Genomic DNA, 24093 nt, shown 5'->3' on the forward strand with positions numbered 1-24093 from the left:
GAGGAGGAGCCGGACCAGGACTGCTCAAAGACCTGCAGCACCACACCCTGCCGCTAGAGGCGCTCCAGAGAGAGAGCATCAAATCATACTTTATTTAGAAAGTTCAGTTACATACATAAACATGTTCAGATTTTTTTTCATTACAAATATAATTCACAGTATAAAAAATAATACAAAATTTAAATAAATTATACAATAAATTAAATGTAAGGAAAGGAAAATATGGATAATAATAATAAATAAAAAAATAAATAATCAGGGTCCGTTAAAGGGAAAAAAAATCTGAGATTTTGAGAATAAAGTCATAATATTAGGAGAAAAAATCGTAATTTAATGAGAATAATGTAATACTATTTCAAGAAAAAAAAAAAGTAATAATATTACGAGAATAAAGTCGTAGTATTATGAGAATAAAGTTATACTATTTCAAGAAAAAAAAGTCGTAATATTACGAGAATAAAAGTCACAACTTTACAAGAAAAAAAGTTGTAATATTACGAGAATAAAGTCATAACAGAGAGGGCATCAAATCATCACTTTATTTTAGAAAGTTACAGAAACATGTTCAGATTTTTTTTCATTACAAATATATTTGACAGTATAAAAATAATACAAAAATAAATTATACAACAAATTAAATGTAAGGAAAGGAAAAGATGGATTAAACAAATAAACAAAAAAACAATCGGGGTCTGTTAAAGGGAAAAAAAATCGGAGATTTCAAGAATAAAGTCATAATATTACGAGAAAAAAGTCGTAATTTAATGAGAATTAAGTCATACTATTTCAAGAAAAAAAAGTCATAATATTACGAGAATAAAGTTATAACTTTACAAGAAAAAAAAGTTGTAATATTACGAGAATAAAGTCATAACTTTACGAGAATAAAGTCGTAGTATTATGAGAATAAATTCATTCTGTGTAAGAGAGCTGCATAAAACTGCAGTCAAATTCCTTGCATGTATGTACAGTACTTGGCAAAATAAATCTGATTCTGATATTTATAGTCATATCATTCAATTCAATTCAGTTCAACAAATACACACATAGTAATAACACAATAAACACTGTTAATCACAAAGCCTAGATAGGGTGCGGTGAGAGATAATGTGCAGTAATCCAAGGCAAAGGTCACTTTAGGAGAGACAAATATAGCTACAGATGTTATAATCCTTTGTTAGGTTATAATGCAGCAAGGAGTTTGCGTCGCTTCATTCACACTATTTTCAAAAAATGAATGGCATTTTGAAATATGATATTTGTTGAAAGGTTGAATAGAGTCTTGTAATCCTTAAATGTTGCATGAATTCAGTGTATATGTTGATTGAATCAGAAGGAAAGTGACACTCCTACAACTGTCAGAATGTTTGCAGACGATCCAAGTGACTAGATAACGTGATCCACTACCAGGAAAAAAAATAATATTCACATAGTGTTCTCATAATCCTTATTCTGGTGTCATCTGAATCATACAAAATAAGACTTGTAGGACTAACGTGGCATGTTCTTAACACAGGCCTGGCACAGTAAATAACATTATTTAAAGGACCTGAAAACTTATTTTTAAATCAGCTGTTTACATTCTTACTGGTTTGATGTGGGTGGAGATCAGTTGGAAAAACAGTGATGATTATTCTTATGTTAAACTCTTAATAATAAATAAACAAAGATTTTTTTTCTTTGTTGCTCGTTTACTTACTTATTATTTAATGTTATAAAGAAATTCTTAAGATTTGGAGCCAAGTTTTCATGTGCTTTAAAGTTGCTCTAATCAATATTTTATATTGGATTAAAGCACTATGTAGAATGTGACTCATAGTGTCAACCTCACAGACAATTAGCATCCAACTCAACAGAGCTAAAAGGAGAGTAAATATTGGACTTAGATTCACCAGGTTTACAGAGAAAGGACTTCAAACAAATGCTCTGCGTCTGCTTGTTTAATAGACTCGTAAATAAGCAACTCTTTGCTAACCATACAGTATGTGACGCTCAAGAGTTTTCAATATTAACATGGTCAACCTTGCCAGTAGCTGATTTATCTCATCTAGACTTCTAAATTGTAGACGTCAAAGCAATGTTGTACACAGACTAACAGTATATCTTTTACTTACATAATGACGATGAAAGATGTCTATTAGATGCTTGGTAAACACAACGATACATGCATAATTAATCATTTGTAATGCCACATAAGCGTAGTAATAATGCACTCTATCAATTACATTATGGCCTTTGTGAAGCAGTTACTAACATAAGAAGAGACATAACTCATGATAAGAACTCATTATATGCTTTCATTAGTAGAGATGTTTTTAATGCTCATCAATCACTGACTATAGCAGTCATTGTTCAGTATAATTAAAACACAAGATCTATTGTATTTATCCATCCTTCCCTATTGCATTTGCACTTATACAAATAAAACAATTATGTCCTTTTTGTGTGTCTCATGACAAGAGGAGGGGTCTGGTTAATATTGGCACTCATTTGTCATGTCAATATTCACAAACAAGACTATGTACACACATCATTCAGTGGTTTATGACCCACCCTTCTTCCAGCTTCCCACGAAATTTGGAGGCAGTGTGGATAACCTCAGGATTGTTATCTAAGAGGACACTTCATATGTCCACTGGGTGTGGAAGGTTGACACTGGAAATATGACTCACGAGTGGCACAGAAGCATCCCAGCTGGCAAAAATCATATAATAACAAAAGAGTTTTCTGCAGGATGTTCTTTGTTATGTCGTTGTGTCGGTATAAGACAGAGATGGACTGTTTCTTTACTTTGAGCGGTAACACGCACTACATGTGTAGCTCATCATGTTTGCCTCCAGACTGGATCAGAAGCTCTTTAGTCCTCTATAAAGCGACAGCTTTAGTAACTGTCTTCTCTGTTTTCTATTCTGAGGTAATGTAAACAAGGGTGGATTTACTACCATTCACTACCTTTTATGCATATCCTTATTATACGACTTCTGAGGCTTAGACGCATGAAACATCAACAGTTTTATTCAACAGCTGACACAGCAGTGTAAACCTTCTGATCACTGACCGTGAACTGTTTGACGAAGGATTAGCTTTGCTGTATTCAGCATAGAGGGTGTAAGTACAGAATAAGGATATAAGATGATATAAGAGCATACTGTATATGCTCCAAAGCAGACAGGACCTGGCAGACATCCCCCGGGCTCAGTGTTGAAATGTCATTTATATCCCAGTCTTATTCTTGCTCAATTTAACACTTGCTTCATTTCATGCGTTCAAGCTTCTCTTTCACAACTCTCATCTGTGTCTACTGCATTTAATCCCTTCAAATAACACCTCAACCTTTTTGTTTTACTTTTTTTGAGCACACAGAATGTCTAATTATTATGTTTCAGACTAATTTAAAACAAGATACGTGTTTGTTTCCTCTATTTTTGGTATCAGGAAGTGGAAGACAATACATTGCCCACCACACACACGCAAAATCAAGATGAGGCAATGAGAGTGGTGCTTCACGTGCCTTTAGGCGTGTCCGTTTGTATTTCGGCTGTGGCCACAGCCATCTCATTGCAGATTTGCTTAGGGTTGCTGCTGTCTGTTTTGCTCACTTCACCTGTCCATTGGAGGCCCATCCCTGTCTGTGATCCCTCCCAGTCCTGCCCTCACCTGGGTAGCTATAAAGGAGACTGGGACAAAGACATGTCTGGATTGGAAGGTCAGCTCACAAGTCAACTCAGCTCACAAAGAGGGAAATCACACAAGGTGAGGATGACATCCACGGCAGACCGACTGGCGCATCAGCAGGAGAGGGACCAAGGCATTGGCACTAACCAGAAGGCAGTGAAGTTCTCCCAGCAGGATTATGAGACTCTGCGCAAGCAGTTTCTGGAGCGCGGACGCCTGTTTGAGGACAACTGCTTCCCAGCTGAGCACAAATCCCTGGGCTACAATGAGCTGGGACCATACTCAGCCAAAACCAGGGGCGTTGTTTGGAAAAGGCCAACGGTAAGAAGCCAATGAGAAGAGACACACAGCAATGAAAGTAAACACTGTTTGCACTGTAATATTGTACTGTGGTTGATGAACTAGACAGTGATTTGTCAGTGAGTATTGTATGTTTTACTAAATACTCACAAATGCTCACAAAATATTGAAAATATCGAGTATCGCGATATTATATTTTGCGATACTGTATTGATTCTCAAAAACACTGTATCGATTTTTAATTCATAGTATACATGCAAAGATAAACTCAGTCAATGCTTTATTTAATTTGCAAAGAGATGCACCCTCTCAGTGTGTGTGCCCTCTCAAAGTAGTGCTATGATGTCGGATGCATGATCCCACTGGTCTGATTGCATAAAAAAGTAAAATGTTTTACTCTGATTTTATGCATATGGTGGTGTGTTCTTTATACTATGACAGTTTTCCTAAAATTAGATTTAATAAATTGCTAAATATCGCCTTGCTTACAGTTTCACAATATATCACAATATATTGAATCGTAACCCCGGTATCAGGATACGAATCGTATCGCCAGATGATTCTTGCCAATACACTATCCTAGTAATAATCTCAGGGAAGGGAATTCACCTAAATGTGTTGGCTCATAGCAATATTACTGTGTGTGTGTGTGTGAATTATTTTCATGGGTGTATCTTTACTTTTAACAATTTTCAACAGATCAAAATGGCATTTCCTCCCACCATCTCAGTATAGTGTGATACTGGACAAGGAGAGGTTTCTCAAAACCGCTTTCAAATGTAAACTTTTTGTGATTGTTTGGTGCTCTTTATAGGAGCTGTGCTCCAACCCAAAGTTCATCGATGATGGAGCCACAAGGACGGACATTTGCCAAGGAGGTCTTGGTAAGTGAGGGGAAGGAGGATGGGTAAACGATTGCATGGACGGATGAATGATGGGGAACCACAAACATTCCTGGTCTGAACCCTCCACCCATTAAGAATTATCACAGAGGTTGTTTGTTGGCACATGCTGTTTACAGCACTGCTGCACTGCGGTGAACACCACATATTGCCTAATCTCAGAGCATGTCTCTGTTCGTACTGTGTAGGTGACTGCTGGCTTCTGGCTGCGATAGCCTCTCTGACTCTAGACCAGCGGATCCTGGCTCGTGTGGTGCCCCATGGACAGAGTTTCACCGAAGGTTATGCTGGGATATTTCACTTCCAGGTCAGACCAATGCCTTTCTTATCTGACCTTCCAGAGAGCTTTTTTTTCTCTTTTTTCTTTCTTTCGTTGTCTTTTTTCCTGCCATGTCCAACCATAGAATCGTGACTTATTTTAATGAAAACTTGTACACTGCTTGTAGAGGGTAATCCAAGATACTCACGTACAGATTTGGGAGCCAAAACAACGATTCATCTAGCGCCAGCATCAGTCTAACTGTCAACTCACATTTTGCACTGTAGGCTTATTGTTGAATGTCAATCGCCAGGTTCCTCATATCAAGACAAGTTCCGTCAACAAAAACATGTTCTACTTGTTCTCCTACAAAGCTGATCAACACTTCACCATTATGTGAAAGACAGTATTGTGTGCCTGCATACTCATTTTCAACAGCACCACCGCCAGTTAAAAGTTGGAGTCATGTTGCACGTAAAGAAAATCTGAGTGGCTAATACAACAAATAGTGTCACAGTGTTTCATGATGTTCACAGGACATGAGTCATAAATATAAAATAATAATAAAATAATATTTTCTTCTCAGTTATGGCAGTTTGGTGAGTGGGTGGACGTGGTTGTCGACGACCGTTTACCCACCAGAGATGGAAAGTTGCTGTTTGTTCACTCGGCAGAGGGCTCCGAGTTTTGGAGTGCGCTGCTGGAGAAGGCCTACGCCAAGTGCGGATCGTTCCTCTTATATCTTTTGCTTCCACGAAACATTAATGCCGTGAAAACTTACTATAACATCCCTCTGTGTCTGACAGGGTGCACGGCTGCTATGAGGCTCTGTCAGGAGGAAACACTATCGAAGGTTTTGAGGATTTCACAGGAGGGATTGCAGAAGTGTACACCTTAGACAAAGCTCCGCCGAAGCTCTTCCGAATCATGCAGAAGGCCCTGAAGCTGGGTTCACTGCTGGGTTGCTGTATTGATGTAGGTCTTATTTTCATACTGATTTGCATGCTGACCTGTAAGCAAACACACCAACTGTCATGAGTACTGATGTCATCAGATTGAAGTGTTCTCGGTGTTTTCAGATCACCAGTTCCTATGAGACAGAGGCTGTCACAGCTCTCAAACTTGTCAAGGGACATGCATACTCAGTCACGGGTGCAGAGGAGGTATATCATTTATATAAACATGTCAACAATAAGCTTTATGTTTTTTTTTCTAAATGCAAATTATATTGCCCGCTGTTGTTCTCTCTCTCCCAGGTTAATTTCCGAGGCAGGCCGGTTCAGCTGGTCCGCGTCAGGAACCCTTGGGGTCAGGTGGAGTGGACTGGGCCTTGGAGTGATGGGTAAATAATTGCGTTCTAGATCCATTAACCATCGGATACCATTGGTCATTTCCTAGATTTTCCTAAAAGCTTTTTTTTTTTAAATCACCATTAGATCCAGTGAATGGAACCACGTCGGTGAAGATGAGAAATCAAAGCTGAATCATGTGGCTGAGGATGGAGAGTTCTGGTAAATCCGTTGTCTTTAACCTTTCATTCACCACATGACAATAACCGGTTCTTTGTTGAGAAATGTGTTCTTTCTCCTCAGGATGTCCTACTCAGACTTCATGAAGCACTTCTCCAAGCTGGAGATCTGTAACTTGACCCCGGACACGCTCCTGAGTGACGATGTGGGCCACTGGAACAACTACCAGTTTGAAGGGATGTGGAGGGTGGGCTCCACTGCTGGCGGTTGCCGCAATAACACAGGTAACAGAGAAACCACTGGTGGACTCAGGGAGGGGAAATGTTCTTCAGCAAAAGTGCCCTTTTGGATGCCCCTATGGTAGATAAAGCATGATGTAGTGCCCTCTGGGTGCCCTTAAATGGAGAAAACATGATGAAGTGCCCTATAGGGTGCCCTTCCAGTAGAGAAAGCACATTGCAGTGCCCTCTAGGGTGCCCTTCCAGTATAGAAAACGCGTTGCAGTGCCCTCTATTGTGCCCTTAAATTGAGAAAACATGATAAAGTGCCCTCTAGGGTGGCCTTAAATGGAGAAAACATTATAAAGAGCCCTTTTGGGTGCCCTTAAATGGAGAAAACTTGATAGAGTGCCCTCTAGGGTGCCCTTCCAGTATAGAAAACGCGTTGCAGTGCCCTCTAGGGTGCCCTTCCAGTATAGAAAACGCGTTGCAGTGCCCTCTATTGTGCCCTTAAATTGAGAAAACATGATAAAGTGCCCTCTAGGGTGGCCTTCCAGTAGAGAAAATGTGTTGCAGTGCCCTCTAGTGTGCCCTTAAATGGAGAAAACGCATTGCAGGGCCATAACGGCTGCCCTAGATGCTAGAAACCTTTCTGTGTGCTGGTGCCCCACCACAAGCAGCTGGTGCCCTTTATATTTTTTTCCCTGCACCTCCAGACAGCCTGAGTCCGCCACTGAGAGAAATCATGTGTATGTCTGTCCTGTTACACTCCTTCATATGAAGGATTACACTTCTGTGTGTTCCAGCCACGTTCTCGTCCAACCCTCAGTTTGTGGTGCGTCTGGAGGATGTGGATGATGACCCCCTGGATGAGGAGGATGGGTGCACCTTTCTGGTGGGGCTGATGCAAAAGGGTGGACGCCGGCAGAAGAGGCTTCAACGCAACCTTGAGACCATTGGTTATTCCATTTATAAGGTGTCCCAGAATCATTTTGATATTTCATATAAAATCAGTTATTTATTTATTTTTATAAACAATTCTCTAAAATACTTCTTCTGTTTCCTTTTTACAGGTCCCAGATCAGGTGTGTATTTGTGCTGTTACATGCCAGCAATGAATTTTCTTGGTAGCTGTTTTGACGTTCCAGTAATAAAAACCCGTTTCTCCTGTTAACGTTCAGCTCAAAGGCCGCAGCAATGTTCACCTGGGTCCAGATGTCCTGCTGCGACAGAGAGCTGTGGCCAGGAGCCACAACTTCATCAACACACGGGAAGTGTGCGACCGCTTCAAACTCCCTCCAGGAGAATATGCCATTATTCCCTCCACCTTTGACCCTCACAAGAACGGCAGCTTCGTTCTGAGGGTGTTCTCGGAGAAACAGGCTGCAACCAGGTATCTGTGTTACAGTAACAAACGGACTGACTGATGTCTGCAGGGTGATGTAGAGCTCAGAGCTTTAGCTTAGACAGCCATCTAGTGGACTAAGCTCAGAGGCCAGCTCCTCCTTTGGTCATAGAGGAGTCTTAAATTCAGTCAAAACTTACTGTGAATGTTATTTTCTTGCACGCCAGCAGAGTGTGCTCAAGCTGTGCATTTCTATGTTTTCAGTGCACTGGAGGAGGACATTGATGCTCAAATAGAGGAGGTAAGAAACTGCTCTTGCATGCATTATAAAATCATTCTTTTCTTTCCACCTTGGTACTGAGATTGAAGGAAATATGCCACAATATAATTTAAATGCTTATTGCTTAATGTTTAATAATATTGTGTGTTAAATTCAACATTCACCGATATTTCAAAATGCCTAAAATTTGAGTAGCCAGCGTCTGTTTGGCATTAGTGACATAGACTTATCTGTGTCTCCCTCTCACAGGAGGAGGTATCTGAGAGTGATGTGGATCCTCATTTCAAGGACGTCTTCAAGCAGATAGCTGGCAATGTAGGTAGAGCAACATGAGAACTGACAGTAAATGAAGAGTGTTAACAACTCAAATTATAATATGCATTTTTCAAACAGGACATGGAGGTATCGGTCTTTGAACTGGTTCAAATTTTGAACAACATTGTCTCTCACCGTGAGTACATCAAACTCTTAATATATTGACGTGTAGCCTTTTTATTGTCATTGATTTAAGAGTTGGAGCTGGCTGTGTTTTGTCACTTTCTCGCAGGGTCTGATATCAAGACAAACGGCTTCAGCCTTGAGACAGGTCGCCTCATTGTCAGTCTGCTGGATGTATCCTCTTTAAGACATGAATTGTCCAAACACAGTTGATGTTTTGAAAATCAACTTTGACATTTTGGGAGTTTGGGGCATTATAACTGTGGAATGAAATTACGTTGAGTGATCAATAAACCTTAACATTCCTCAGAAAGATGAAAGTGCCAAGTTGGGACTGATGGAATTTCACTTGCTTTGGACCAAAATCCAGAAATACCTGGTAAGTTGTGATTTATGCGGTTTGAAATGAGTGTTGGCCGTGTTGGAATACCTGGCAGTATCTGTTAACACAACACATGGGTGTCTGGGTCATGTAGGAGATCTTCAAAAATCACGACACAGACAGCTCTGGCACCATGAGCTCCCACGAGATGAGAGGCGCCGCCAGTGAAGCAGGTATCTCATACACTCAAATTATGGCAGCCTGGCCAGCCAGCCTTATATTTCATTATTTATTATAACCTTCTGATATGCTTCGCTGCAAAACTAACATCTTCTGCAAGTATGGCTTAAGATTCAGGGAGGATATTTGCAAAATTAAACATCGAAATTATCTATTTAGATACATTGCCTTTACTACTTTGTATACTTTAACTTATAGTACTTGCTCTTTTTGCTATTTGACTTGATGATTTGTGATGAGATTAAAAATAATAATAAAATGTGTTGTTCTCGCATGCCTCTACGGTGAATGGATAATCCAAAAGGTTGATGAATTGAAGTAAATTCATATCAAAACATCTGTTTACAAACTCTCACACACTTTAACAGGCTCTCACAGGCTTTAACAGGTTTATCAAAATGTAAGCACAACTACAAACCAAGTATTCTTTTCTGTAGGCCTATAAGGAAAGAATACTTAATTATACTTTTCTTAATCAATAGATTAAGTAAGTAGTTCTATAAACCGAGTACACTTAGACTTTTCTGTATACTTGTCAGTATAAACCAAGTATACTTAGAAGTCTAAGTATATGTATGAGCCAAGTATACTTAAGTATACTTTTGTTAAGCATATCTCTGATAAGTATATAAAAAGTAAACTGAAAGTATACGCTCTTATTTTAAGTTCAAAAGAAGTATACTAATAGCACACTTCATTTTAGTAAGGGAAATTATGAGACACATATCAGAAATATGACTTGCTTGATAAAAAAGGCCTTAACAAAATGACACATTACTTCATATGAGCCCTGTAGGAACAAATAACATGCATGTTGGCACAGCTGGTAGTGTGTGACACTTGAAAAGGCAGTTACTGGCAGACTTGATAAGCCAGTTAGAGGACTCCCTCCCTGCACATGGATTTTATTCATGTATACTTTGCCACAGGAGCAAAACAAGCATGGGCGAGGCTGTGTAACTTACCTCTTCCATTATCACCCTGCTTAATATTCAACACCTTTTAGAAAACTAGACTCCCCCGGGATCAGAAACAATCCACCTGTATGAAACTGACCCTACTGTGTGTGCTGACAGGAAATGCTGATGAATGATGGCTACTTTTCTTCCCCAGGTTTCCACGTCAACAGCGCTCTGCTGCAGGCCATCGTCAGCCGTTATGCCGATGCTCAGTATGCCATAGACTTTGATAGTTTTGTAGGCTGTCTTATTAAACTGGAAATGCTCTTCAGTAAGTGTCAGCAAACACAACAATATCCCTAGGTCTCATATTGATGTGTATGATCCGAAAGCTGTGGCATGTTTACATTATCTTTTTTTTCCAACCAGAAATGTTTAAGTCTCTGGAGAGAGCTGACGCTGGGAAGATTGAGCTGGATATGCAGCAGGTGTGTGTGTGTGTGTGTGTGTGTGTGTGTGTGTGTGTGTGTGTGTGTGTGTGTGTGTGTGTGTGTGTGTGAATAACAAAAAGCTGATGGTTTTGTCTGCACTTTTAATTTAGACAGCTTGTTATATCATTTTGTTTCCTCTTCCAGTGGCTGTGCCTGGCGATCTATTAACTCTGGAGACAAGACAAGCGAGGACCCTTTTGTGATATCTGCAAGAAGATTAACAATAAATTAATTTCATTCACAAAAAAAATAAAAATAAACTATTTTTACAAATTGAGTAAACACAATGACAAAGACATTTCATATTCATATGTTACAAATGCGTAAAAAGGTCTAATAAAATGTACCGATTGGTAAATATATTTGTTCGACATATATATGGAGACACGTTTAATCACATGTATTGTTCCATTTTTTATTTATTTTTTTGTGTTGTAGAGAAAGATTTGTCTCATTAGTTGGTGTTTATTTGCTCTTTTATCTGTTGCAAAACTTCTGTCAAATGATAAGAAATAAAGAAACTTTAGCCTCTGGACTATCAGTTTTTATAAATTCTTTCACATATCAGACAAATTAAAATGGTTAAAATAGTCTGAGATAATCAGATGAAACAATCATATAGTCTGTGCCCCAGTTTGTTTTCACTGTTTATGATTTTTGGTGAGAAATTGCGAATGCAATACAACAGTAACTGTGGTGTTTAGTACTGTAGGACCAAATGAGGAAGAATTATTATTCAAATTTAATTCCACTAATCCATTTTTGTTGTGGACCAGTAGAAGTTTCACTCATCCATCCATGTGGACCACATCTGGGCTGAACCAAAGCCAGATGTAGAGTATGGCTGGATGAAACAGGTGAGCCAGAGCAAGCTGTATGGTATGAACAATAAAGGGTGTGGAGACAGTTGAGCTGCACACACAACACAGAGCCTGTCTAACCACACACTCACAGAGACACACACTAGGAGACAGTCGTAGACAGACCGAGAGTCTGAAAATCTTTTTAAAATGTCCGGCATTGCAAGTAAACTTCAGCACAACCGAGAGAAATCACACGGGATAGGGTCCAACTCTCACGCTGTGAAATACCTCAACCAGGACTTTGAATCCCTGAGGAACAGCTGTCTGGAGAGAGGACAACTGTTTCAGGACGACTGCTTCGAGGCTCTCCCTTCATCCTTAGGCTTCAAGGATCTTGGACCAAACTCCCACAAAGTTCGGGGCGTCACCTGGAAAAGACCCAGGGTGGGTACAATAAATAGATGGAAACATCTGCCAAAAGATTAAAATGATTAGACTGTTTTTTTAAAACAGGAAATCAAAAATGGAGCACTTCCCTATGTGCATCTTTGACAGTAGTGTATCCTATTTTGAATTTGTAGAAGTATTATTTGAACTCTTTTCCATAAGAGAAGTCACTCAATAGGCTACACACTTAATAAATAATAGATACTTGATACTGTTTGGGGATGTATACATGTTCATGTTTGTCCATGCATATGCCAACTATTGACGTTTTTTTTCATCTTATCAACCAATATGCTGTCTCTTATTGTGAAAAAGACTTGTCACACACTAAGAATGGGTGTGATTGCAATGCGTAAAGAGGACATTGTTTTTCTGCAGTGTATCAGGATGCAAGGAGCAACACTTTATACAGTATATACAATATTAGAGGACAAGAAGGGAAGTGCTGATGTGAGGAAGCAATATCATTTTACACAATTTGTATTTGTTTTTCCCTCAGGAAATTTGTTCCAATCCACAATTCATAGTTGAAAATGCTACCAGGACTGACATTTGTCAAGGAGCACTTGGTGAGACACACACACACACACACACACCCACACCCACCCACACACACGCACGCACGCACACACATTCATACATTCCAACAATATCTGTATTTTTTTAAAACCGACAATAATAACTTCCCATACCAATACTTATTAGATAACTTCTTTTAAACTTAAAATAAGAGAGTATACTTTCAGTTTACTTTTTATGTACTTATCAGCGATATACTCAACAAAAGTATACATAAGTATGCTTGGCTTATACTGACAGGTATACAGAAAAGGCTACGTATATTTGGCTAATAGGCCTACTTGCACTTAATCTTTTGATCGACATATACTTAAGAAAAGTATAACTAAGTATTCTTGCCTTATAGGACTACAGAAAGGTATACTTGGCTTGTAGATGTGCTTACTTTTTGATTCAGTAGCCTATTAAAGTGTGCCCTTTCGTTATTTCCCTATCTAATCACATTTAAATGTGTTTTGATGGCACAATCAGATATTTACTGTGGTGTACAAAGAACTCATTGGTTTCCATCCTCAACTATTTGAATGGATGAGTTTGCATGCTTATCTTAGATCTTAGATGTGAATAAAGTAGGACTATCATTCCCTCCAGGAAATATACGACACCGTTCTTCTGTCACTGATGGATTTATTCATCTCTTAATTGCACCTCAGTCAACATCACTGTCATCAAATCCACCGTGGAACTGTTCAAAATACACAACAATGAACAGAATAATTACATTTGGCATCACACACAAACTGTAAACGTGCAACAAAACACAACACAATATAAACATACCTCGCTGGCTGCACACAACCGAGAAGGAATGAGTCCACTTGAACACTGTTTCTTCATCTGATTCACATGTTAGAAGGAAATTAATTAATAATACTTATGTTCCTATGTGTTAATACAAACAACTCAATATTCAAGAAAAGAAATTGCATAAATGATATTATGTAAACAAACATATCAAATAATGACATACATAATTATGGCAGTTAAAAAGACACATACAGTATGTCTGTCCTTCAGTATCACCTTGCTTAGTTGCATCTCTGGAAACCAGTATTTTTGTAACCACACAAAATCCAAACTTAAAAGCAAATGCCTGTGTTCTGACATCAGCTGTCACTCCTTCAGTCTTCTCCGTCCACACCCAGTCTGGCAGGATGCATACATGGGTGGGAGAGACTGAGTTGTTTACAGCAAAAGAGACAAAACAGACGAGACAATAGCCATGTAATTTGCACAACAGGTGTGTTGTGCAAACAAACTGCATACCTAGTATGTTCTGGAGATGAGTCATGCATTTATGAAGCGCTTTTCTAGTCTTAACGACCACTCAAAGCACTTTAACACTAGTCAGCATTCACACATTCACACACTGGTGGCAGAAGATGTCAGATAAGGTGCCACCACCTGCTTATCGGGAGCGATTTACACGCACACTAATACACGCAGCAAATCAGGGAGAATATTTGCTTTGATAAGAATCAAAATTAGCTATTTAGAAATATTGCCTTTATCAATATGCCACAACAGTTGACATACATGTTCACCAACTCAAAGACTTGAAACTTGACTTTGACTTGCAAAAAATGACTTGTGAGCATCTCTGCTTTTTAGTACATGACAGTATACTTTGTATACTTTAACTTATATAACTTAGCCAATGATTTATGTATTACATAAAGAGACTTGCTCCTTTTGCTATTTGACTTGATGATTTGTGATGAGATTAACAAAAATAAATAAAATGTGTTGTTCTCGCATGCCTCTACGGTGAACGGATAATCCCAAAACTTGATGAATTGAAGTAAATTCATATCAAAACATCCTTTTACATACTCTCTCATTTTAATATGCAACTTTATCAAAAAGTAAGCACAACTACAAGCCAAGCATTCTTTACTGTAGGCCTACAAGCCAAATATACTTTGACTTTTAAGTAAACTTGACAGTATGAGCCAAGTATAATTAGACTTTTCTGTATACAGTACTTGTCAGTATGATCCAAGTATACTTAAGTATACTTTTGTTAAGCATATCTCTGATAAGTACATAAAAAGTAAACTGAAAGTATGCTCTCATTTTAAATTAAAAAGAATTATACTAATAGCACACATGAATAAACTTCATTTTGGTAAGGGTATCTTGCCCAAGGACACTTTGACATGTAGACTGCAGGGGCCAGGGATCAAACCACCGACATGCTGATAACTGGACAACCGCTCTAACTCCTAGGCCACAGATGCCCCTAAATCTAAACTTTTTTTCCTAAACCTAACTAGGTGGTTTCGTTGCCTAATCCTAAGTATTTTTGTGTAATTCACAACATTAAGCTTGTGTTTACTGTGACCAAAAAGTGAAGCCGAGGGGTCGGACAAAGCAAGTTGGGATGAGAACGTGTTGAACTAACATATGACAACTTGAAATCCTCTGGGGGGTTAGGCTACTGTCCCACAGCAGTCCCCTTTATTCTAACACTGTTAACTTGTGTTCAGGTGACTGCTGGCTGCTGGCAGCTATCGCCTCCTTGACTCTCAACAAACAGGTTTTGTCTCGTGTCGTCCCCCATGACCAAAGCTTTGAGAAGGACTACGCTGGCATCTTTCACTTTGAGGTACAGCACCTTGACACAGCCTCTTTCTTTTAGAGCTAAAGTGAGGTTTGATGTTACTGATCGTGTCCTCTCTGTGGCTCTCAGTTCTGGCAGTTTGGTGAGTGGGTGGACGTGGTGGTCGATGACCGCTTGCCATCCAAAGATGGAGAGCTGCTGTTTGTTCACTCAGCGGAGGGCTCAGAGTTTTGGAGCGCACTGCTGGAGAAGGCCTACGCCAAGTATGGAAGAATGCAGCATCTGGATATGTTTCTGTTTGTTTCAGTATCTCTTTTTCTGGTCATGAACTCCTTTTCTCTTTAGGATAAACGGATGCTACGAGGCTCTTTCTGGAGGCACCACCACTGAGGGTTTCGAGGACTTCACTGGAGGCATTGCTGAGAAGCACGAACTGGGGAGGGCAGATCCCCACCTCTTCAAAATCATTAAGAAGGCCTTGGACAGAGGCTCCCTGCTGGGATGCTCCATCGATGTTTGTTTGAGCTCCTTGTTTCACTCTCATGTTGGTGTCCTCGTGATATCTGGTGGTCTTAACCTCACAAGTTTCTTCCTCTCCATCACAGATCACCAGTTCGTCCGACTCAGAAGCCGTCACATATCGCAAGCTGGTGAAGGGCCACGCCTACTCATTGACAGGAGCTGATCAGGTGAGGAAATGTTTGTATACACACACACACACACACACACATACGTCATCCGGGTTCAGGTGAAGCTGCAGTGCCTATGCTGTATACTGTAATAGATGTTACAATTTGGTTAACTGAGGTATGATTGATTTGCTTGTTTTACCCCTTTTATAATATATTGTTTTTAAGGTGTGTCACTTTTCTGGTTGAGAGTAATTGACAGCTTATTATGTGACAGGTGGAGTACAGAGGAGACAGGGTGGAGCTGGTCAGGATTAGAAACCCGTGGGGTCAGGTGGAGTGGAATGGAGCCTGGAGTGACAAGTGAGTATTGTGCAATGGAATATGATCATATAAGCTCTCGTAGTTATCATTGGCAGCTACTCCAGAGCGCTCTAGTTTTTAGCTGCGTTAGCAACATGTTGCTCTAGGGGTGCTGACATAGGTTGGTCAGAAATATCTCAACTATTTGATGGATTTTCATGACATTTTGTGAAGATGATGGTCCCCAGAGGATGAAGCCTCATGAATTTGGTAATCCCCCAGGGACAAAGTTTTTACTTATCCAGTGGAATATCTCAACATCTACTGGGTGGATTTTTGACATTCATCCTAGATGATGTATAGGCTACTGATGCCTTTACGTCCTCCAGCACCACCATGAGGTTGACATTTGTGGTTTTGAGCGAAATGTCTCGAGAACTGTTGGATGGATTGCCATTAAATTTGGTACAGACATTCACGCTCCCCCGCAGGATGAACTGTAACTTTTTATTTAGCACCCTCATCTTCATTAAACATTTTAATTTGTTTTAGGACCTAATACCTGCAAAACTGAACTTTGTGTTTAGTTCTAACACTAATAAGCAAATGTTAGCATGCTAAATTAAGATGAACATTGTTACATGGTAATGCATGTCAGCATTGTCATTTTGAGCATTCACCTAAAAGCACCAGTGTGTCTAAGTAGCTGCTAGCATGGAGGTAGGTAAAGAAGTATGTGTACAGTGTGTGTACAGCAAGAATCCATTTAATCTGTCAAAAATGTGGTTTAACTTCCCGTCAGACTGGGGCTGTAACGCACCCCCTCGACATAAAGTATAAGTTAACTGCTACAGCTACAGAGAATGTAGGAAATGTGGACTTTCTAGATCAGAGGTCTAAAAACAAGTAATGTTATAATGTCAATGTTTTGGTCCTGCAGGCTGTGTCACAACCCAACTCAAGGCTGGACAAAAGGAGGGGAGACCTCACATGAGTTGCAAAATAAGTTTATTTTACATAACTAGAAGGGAAATTAGTGTTTGCTAATGATAAACTAAATGTAACAAAACCAAACGAGCCTGCCACCAGTTTATGTAGTCTTGCAGTCAGACCAGGTGAGCTGAATCTCTCTGATGACCCGACTCCACCCACCAGGCTCCTGGAGGGAGCGGCCTGCTCAGAGAGGGTCGTCACACAAGTGACCTCATAAAACAAGTGGTTAACAAAACCAAAAGATAGCCCACACAAACAAACTGGATTCTCCCCCAACTAGGCTATATATACAACCAACTACATAAACTCAATCCTATTGTTCAGGCAGCTACTGATGGAAACCAGTGAGTCCAGAAAGTCCCTGGAAAAGCCACGGACGTGATCCCGAGCATATAGCTTTACCAGCTTTTACTGCCACATTGAGATCAAGCTGCAACAAACTCACTGATGGAGATTTTTACAAACAGACACCTTAAACCAAACTGCACAAAAGAGCAACACTTAACAAAAAAGACAAAACAACAACAAGTAGGCAGTCTGCAAATTTGACAAAAAACCCAAATGCATACATACAACGTAATAAACCCCTATAGGCCTTTTTGATAGCAGACATTTTGACTTGTCATTTTGACTTGACTAGTGGGAAAAGCACAGGTGTTACTAATAACACTAACGATGGCTCTGTTCTATTCAAGTGTCCCAGTGAGAGTGGCAGTAAATAAGCGCGCATAATACCTGGATCCTGAAACCACAGCAGATAAATGGAATTCAGCCATCATTCATTTTAGTATTTACACTTGTGCTCTTTCCTACTGTGACAGGTCAAAATGTCTTCTGTGAAAAAGGCCTTTTATCACAGGAGGTAGCAATGACACAAACCAAACCAGGACAAATTACCACAAAGCCTGGACTTCATTTTACCAAAATGGTTAATTTGATCCCAGGGGAGACCACAAATGAATTGCATCTAAATAGAAAAATAAGTGTAACGATAAAGTAAATGTAACAAAACAAAACAGGGTTGAAGACAGGGAGAGAAAGACTGGCTGACTGCCACCAGCTTATATAGCGTATAGTCTTGAAGCCAGACCAGGTGAACTGAATCTCTCTGATGATCAGACGACCTAGGGTCATCCCACAAGGGACACTGTCAACTGATCAACCAACATTTTTAAATCAAATTTTAACTGAACTGCTCTCAACCACTTCTTATAAATTCCCAATGACGCCCTTTGTGTTGTTCATAAGAGGACCCAGCCTAATTGAGACATCTACAGCCTTTGTTTGGAAGGTATTAAGTGTGTGTGTGTTTCTGTCATGCATGTAACACAAAGAGAGACATACACACCCAGTGGACTGGCTGGTAAATCCTGTGATAAAAAGTTGAGCTAATTCTTGTGCTCGAGGTGTAGGTGGAGTGTGTGACACTGAGTCAGGTGCAGGCCTGCGGTTTACGTCTTCTAATAATTACTTCCTCATTGCACAAACTATTTGTAACTAAGATTTGCACTTTGTTCTAGGTCTTCTGAGTGGAGATATGTGAGTGACGATGACCGGGCGAGGCTGACCAACCGTGAAGAGGACGGAGAGTTCTGGTAAACCTCGCTGGGACTACTTTTTCTTCCTCTTCTGGGTCCCCAGTGCTTAAATGCTCTTATTTTATTGGTACTCCAGTTAGAGGCAAAGAGTATTTAAAATAAAGGATGTGATTTTTATTTTCCTCTTACTGTTTTGTCCACAGGATGTCATATACTGACTTCCTCCGCCAATATTCTCGCCTTGAGATCTGCAACCTCACCCCCGATGCACTCACAGGCGATGAGTTCAAGAAGTGGGCTGAGTCCGAGTTTGAAGAAACGTGGAGAAGAGGCGTGTCGGCTGGCGGCTGCAGAAACTTTCCAAGTACGACCTGTTTCACAACCTTCCCTCCCTCCAGCACTGGTGTATGTGTGTCATACAAAGTAGTAGTAGTAATCATTTATTTTGGTCCTTATTGACAATTTTCCAGAAAGAATGCACATAAAACAAATAAATAACAATAAGAAACAAAAAATATTGACTGAAAAGGTATAGGTTGAAGCCTAAGCTTATTATACTTACCCTTTTTAGCTTATTTTAATCATAGACTGTGTATCAAGATGGACGACATGACAGCTCCCCAAAAGTGAAGCCAAAACATCTGAATCGCCCCCTGGTGGCTGGCTGCAGTATAGGTCATAAAGCCCGCCCCCTCCATGTTAGCGTATAGGACATGGGCCAAACTAAAAAGTCAAAGTACACGTCAAATAAATTTTTCCCAAAGATGGTTTCTGTCATTTTAGGTAGTTCTTATCACGCTGATGTATGTACCTGATGCTATAAAAAGGTGGTGAGACGTCATGATTGGCAGCTTTGAGTCTCTCTTGCTGAAAAGCTGTGGCTGATTGATTCGGGATGGTCGACTTCGATACCGCGGCTCTACCGTCCGATCACTACTGCACAGACTCTGGCTCCAAATTACGTAAAATCTCAAGATGGCAGCTCCTAGACACGTCGTCTGTTTATATAGTCTATGATTTTAATAGGCAACCCTTTCACTACTAGGTTTACAAAAACAGATACAATTAGAAAATTCCCTTTCCCACTGTATTCAAAGCTATAAATATAATTTACATACAGTATAAACAGTTACGGTCCCTGCTAACCCTTGCCTCCCTTCCTAGATTCCTTCTGGATGAATCCTCAGTTTGTCATAAAGCTGGAAGAGGTGGATGATGACCCTGATGATGGTGAGGAGGGCTGCACCTTCATCGTGGGTTTGATGCAGAAGAACAGGCGCGCTATGAGGAAAATGGGGCAGGACATGGAGACCGTCGGCTTTGCCATCTACGAGGTAAGGAGCTGACAATGATAATACTCGTATGCAACCGATTAGAGTGTTATCAGGCCATTAAATAGGCGTTATCAGTTGTTATCAGCCTCATAGATGTGGGTCAGTAGGGCCCTGCTACACCCAATAGTAGGTTTGTCATCTATTCACATGGTAGATCACCGAAAAAAGGAATAAAAGAAGACGACAGCGACCACTAGCGACCGTAGTGATTACGACAGGAGCAAAAGCGGAAGTTAAGCGCAAAACAAAGGGCTTTCACCCAGGAGAATCATCCCGTGTGAAACCAACGTGTAGTAAGTTTCACTTCCGAAACGTAGTTTTTTTAAGCCTGATTAAGCCTGGCTGTTTTGATTGAGTTCAAAACATAATGTTCCATGCAGTTCTACAACATGTTAGAACGTGTTGGTGTTAAGTTTTGCTTTCACTTTTATAAAGTAGTATGCCAGCCCATTCTCATTCCCAGGGCGTCAAATACTGAGGCCCTGTCACGACCGTCAGCGTTCAATACCGTCGCACAAGGTGCCCTTTAGCGCTGGTATGAAACATACCAGGCGTTCCATTAACTATAATGTAACCATCTGCGGCAACAGTAAATGCTCCGAGAAACTGCGCCGGGAGTGTGGTAACGTAGTTTAAATAGCGAACTGGCACAAACAAGGCTTTCATCCAGGAGACCGCTGTTCGTTAAGTTTCACTTTCACGTTACAATCAGTCGTTTGTTCGTGTCCCGTGTTGACAACATTCAGAGTAATTTTCACACAAACGTAGTAGTTTTAAGCCCAACCATGTAGTTCTTTCCTAAACCAAACTATAGCGGTTTTGTTGCCTAATCCTAAAGTGACGCCAAGAGTATCTATAGTGTTTTTGATGCCAAAAATAAAGTGATGCCAAGGGGCGGGACAAAGCGGCAGTATATGACAGGTTGGGATGAGAACGTGTTGAGTAGGCCCCTACTGACCAACATCTATGGTGCTTATAACGAGCAAACATGCCCATTTACTGGCCTGATAACAGTAGAATCGGGTGTTCTGTCAGTAATGATTATATTTAACATTTGCCTCTATTCTGACATTTCATATTTTTTTTTGTCTTTGTCTAGCTGCCTGAGGAGGTACGTATACAAAGATGAAGACAATTCACAAACTTGTTAGTGGGAGCACTCATTTTTCATGAAAATGTTCTAATCACACAATATAAAAAAGTAGGAGGTCAGAGGTAAGATATAGGGCGCCCTCATGTGACCGTACTGCATGTGTGTCATTTCCCAGTACTATGGCCAAAAGCAAGTGCACCTGAAGAAAAACTTCTTCCTGCGCAACAGTTCAGCGGCGCGCTCCGAGACCTTCATCAACCTGCGAGAAGTGAGCAACCACATCAATCTTCCGCCTGGAGAATACCTCATCATCCCCTCCACCTTTGAGCCCAACAAGAACGGAGACTTTTATGTGCGGGTGTTCTCTGAGAAACCGGCCTCTTTCCAGTATGTTCCTTTCACAAATAAATGCAATTTCATAATGACAAATGATGATAATCATTCAAAATGATCATACAACTATGACTTCTCTCTGCTTTTAGAGAGATCGATGATCCTGTAGACTGCCATGTTGCGCAGGTAAAATCACACCCTTTGATATACTCTATATTGATGTTAATATTTGAACAAATAATGAAAAAATGATTACTTTGTCATCTCTAGATTAATATAGATGAAGATGACATCAGTGACAGATTCAAGAGACTGTTTGGACAGCTTGCCGGACATGTAAGTATGCTACAGATTAGATACTTCATCTTGTCAAATCATTGTTTTTATGATCTACAAAGTGTCCGTGTCATATGCTTTTTAGGATGTGGAGATTTCTGCATTCGAGCTGCAGAGGATCCTCAACCGAGTGGTGGCGAACAGTAAGAGAAATTGTTTCTTTCTCCTCTTGTGCATTCGTGTGCACCTGACACACAGCGATTTACCCCTGTGTTGTATTCATTTTCAGGAGATGACATCAAAACCAGTGGGTTTAGCCTGGTGACTTGCCGCAACATGGTCGATCTGCTGGATGTATCCTTCCTTCCTGTTTTAGTTATGTCGAGAGAAATCCACAAAACCATTAACCTCTTCACATCCTGTTTTGCTATCTACCTCTCAGTAAGAAAGTTGAAATGCATATTTCCTAAAATGTCAAACCAAATTTGACCAAATAATTTGTAATAAGTTTAAAATGAATAAATGTCAATTCAAAAATTCACGCCCATCTATCTCTATGAGCCTATCCACACCCAATCCACACGATCAATATTCGTGTTGGCCTTAGTGTGAAAGGTTTGAGCGAAAAATCACCAACGAATATTTTGCCTATTTCGTTTTTTCATTTTCGTCCCTGCTGTGAGAAGGCCTTCAGGCTGGAAAAATCCTCTTATTCCTCACTGTCTGACAGTATTTTCTGTATAGCATGTTCCAAATTTTCATTATTGCTGTATGATATGATGTATATGATGACTGAAATATTCAAACCAAAAAATCAATCCATTGATTTTTATCAAATGGAGATATTTTAGATGTCTTTAGATGGCGTGTATTTTATACACATTTCCCCCAAATTAAGCCTGACATATTTGATATCTTTGGAAACTCACTGGATCTCCACTAGAATTTATTGAGCTGTGCATGTCTGGACACATTTTGGCTGGACAGCATGAGTTTACTGACTGACCCACCAGCAAGGTCATGCTTCAACAGTCTGGAGGAGCTGGGGATTGGTGGGCAACCTTCCGATTGGTGGGCGACCCGCTCTACCTCTGAGCCACAGCCGCCTTCCAATGGAAGCAGTAAGTCGCCCACCAATCGGTCCAATCCCCGGCTCCTCCAGACCACATGTTGAAGTGTCTTTGAGCAAGATATTGTTCCCAAATGCTGTGCCATCGGTGTGTGAATGAGTATTTAGATTAGATCTTGATTGACAGGTTGGCACCTTGTATGGCAGCCTCTTCTATCAGTGTATGAATGTGTGTGTGAATGCTGACATGTAGTGTAAAGCGAAGACTAGAAAGGCGCTATATAAATGAATAAAGTCCATTTACCATTACTACTTTCCTTGACGTACTCTTCAAAGAAAGACGGAAGCGGAAAGCTAGGATTGGTAGAATTTAAGATCCTGTGGACAAAGATTGAGAAGTTCCTGGTGTGTACCTTATGTGTTTGTATTGACATTAACATATCAGTTTATTAGTGGAATGGTGATAGCATATTAACTTGTTGGGCTCTCCATTAGGACGTGTACAAAGAGAGAGACGTAGACAAGAGTGGCAGCATGAGCTCCTCTGAGATGCGGATGACTGTTGAGGATGTTGGTGAGAAGTCCATTTCACAAATGATATTTCTCTACAGTCAGCGACTTTAAGGAGTAAGACTAAGTTCATCTTTTTTTCATTTCGGCAGGTTTCTCTCTCAACAACGCTCTGCATCAGATACTTGTGGCCCGATACAGTGAGCCATGCCTCACCATTGACTTTGACAACTTTGTGTGCTGCATGGTCCGCTTGGAGTCAATGTTCAGTAAGTTTTTGTCACTGTGACCACATTTTTTTTTTTTTTTATCCTACGACCGTGCAGACATTATGTAGAGTTATGATGTTTCCTTTTATTTACAACAGACACCTTCAAGGTCCTGGACAAGGATGGGACTGGTCAGATAGAGTTGGGGTGTATGGAGGTAAGAGCCCATCTGTGATAATGACACAGAATATATATATTCTAATATAGAATAATATATAATATATAATATATAATATTATATATATATATATGTAAGGCGGTGGTTTATGGCCCACATGGTGACTTGTGCTTGTGTTTCCATCCACAGTGGCTGGAACTGGCGATGTTGTAGAGAGGAGCTGCGACTGTTAACAGCTGAAGAATCCAGACTTGTGTTGAAGGATCATCATATCGGAATATTATATTATAGAGTGAATGTCAGTTTGCGGCTTGTGTACAAATTAATCAATAGATAGGCTGCTGATCTTGAGGGGAAATAAATTTCTGTGAGTTGATTAAACATAATAAAACCACAAA

At 40.1% G+C, this 24093-nt stretch overlaps 3 protein-coding genes across 3 annotated transcripts in view; 2 read left to right on the plus strand and 1 right to left on the minus strand.

Annotated features, from left to right (window-relative positions):
- capn1a (calpain 1, (mu/I) large subunit a) overlaps positions 1–12704 on the minus strand; it is a 25000-nt gene extending 12296 nt beyond the window's left edge. Inside the window, exon 1 of the mRNA XM_074646506.1 lies at positions 12671–12704. The gene's annotated coding sequence lies outside the window, so the exon portion shown is untranslated. The remainder of the gene's footprint in view (positions 1–12670) is intronic.
- LOC141774129 (calpain-2 catalytic subunit-like) lies at positions 3642–11370 on the plus strand. Its single transcript, XM_074646508.1, has 20 exons — positions 3642–3996; positions 4790–4859; positions 5066–5184; positions 5723–5856; positions 5943–6111; positions 6216–6299; positions 6393–6478; positions 6573–6647; positions 6729–6889; positions 7630–7799; positions 8005–8216; positions 8433–8469; positions 8698–8763; positions 8842–8899; positions 8996–9060; positions 9197–9265; positions 9363–9441; positions 10562–10678; positions 10777–10835; positions 10983–11370. Exons 1-20 carry the CDS (start codon positions 3691–3693, stop codon positions 11004–11006), a joined length of 2160 nt encoding a protein of 719 aa, XP_074502609.1. The 5' UTR covers positions 3642–3690; the 3' UTR covers positions 11007–11370.
- Positions 11744–24093, plus strand: LOC141774128 (calpain-2 catalytic subunit-like). Its single transcript, XM_074646507.1, has 20 exons — positions 11744–12085; positions 12588–12657; positions 15157–15275; positions 15360–15493; positions 15576–15744; positions 15836–15919; positions 16137–16222; positions 18676–18750; positions 18897–19057; positions 19858–20027; positions 21296–21507; positions 21603–21639; positions 21724–21789; positions 21875–21932; positions 22019–22083; positions 23135–23203; positions 23294–23372; positions 23461–23577; positions 23676–23734; positions 23885–24093. Exons 1-20 carry the CDS (start codon positions 11849–11851, stop codon positions 23906–23908), a joined length of 2091 nt encoding a protein of 696 aa, XP_074502608.1. The 5' UTR covers positions 11744–11848; the 3' UTR covers positions 23909–24093.

This window comes from Sebastes fasciatus, chromosome 9 (assembly GCF_043250625.1).
Source record: "Sebastes fasciatus isolate fSebFas1 chromosome 9, fSebFas1.pri, whole genome shotgun sequence".
NCBI classification, from domain to species: Eukaryota; Metazoa; Chordata; class Actinopteri; order Perciformes; family Sebastidae; genus Sebastes; species Sebastes fasciatus.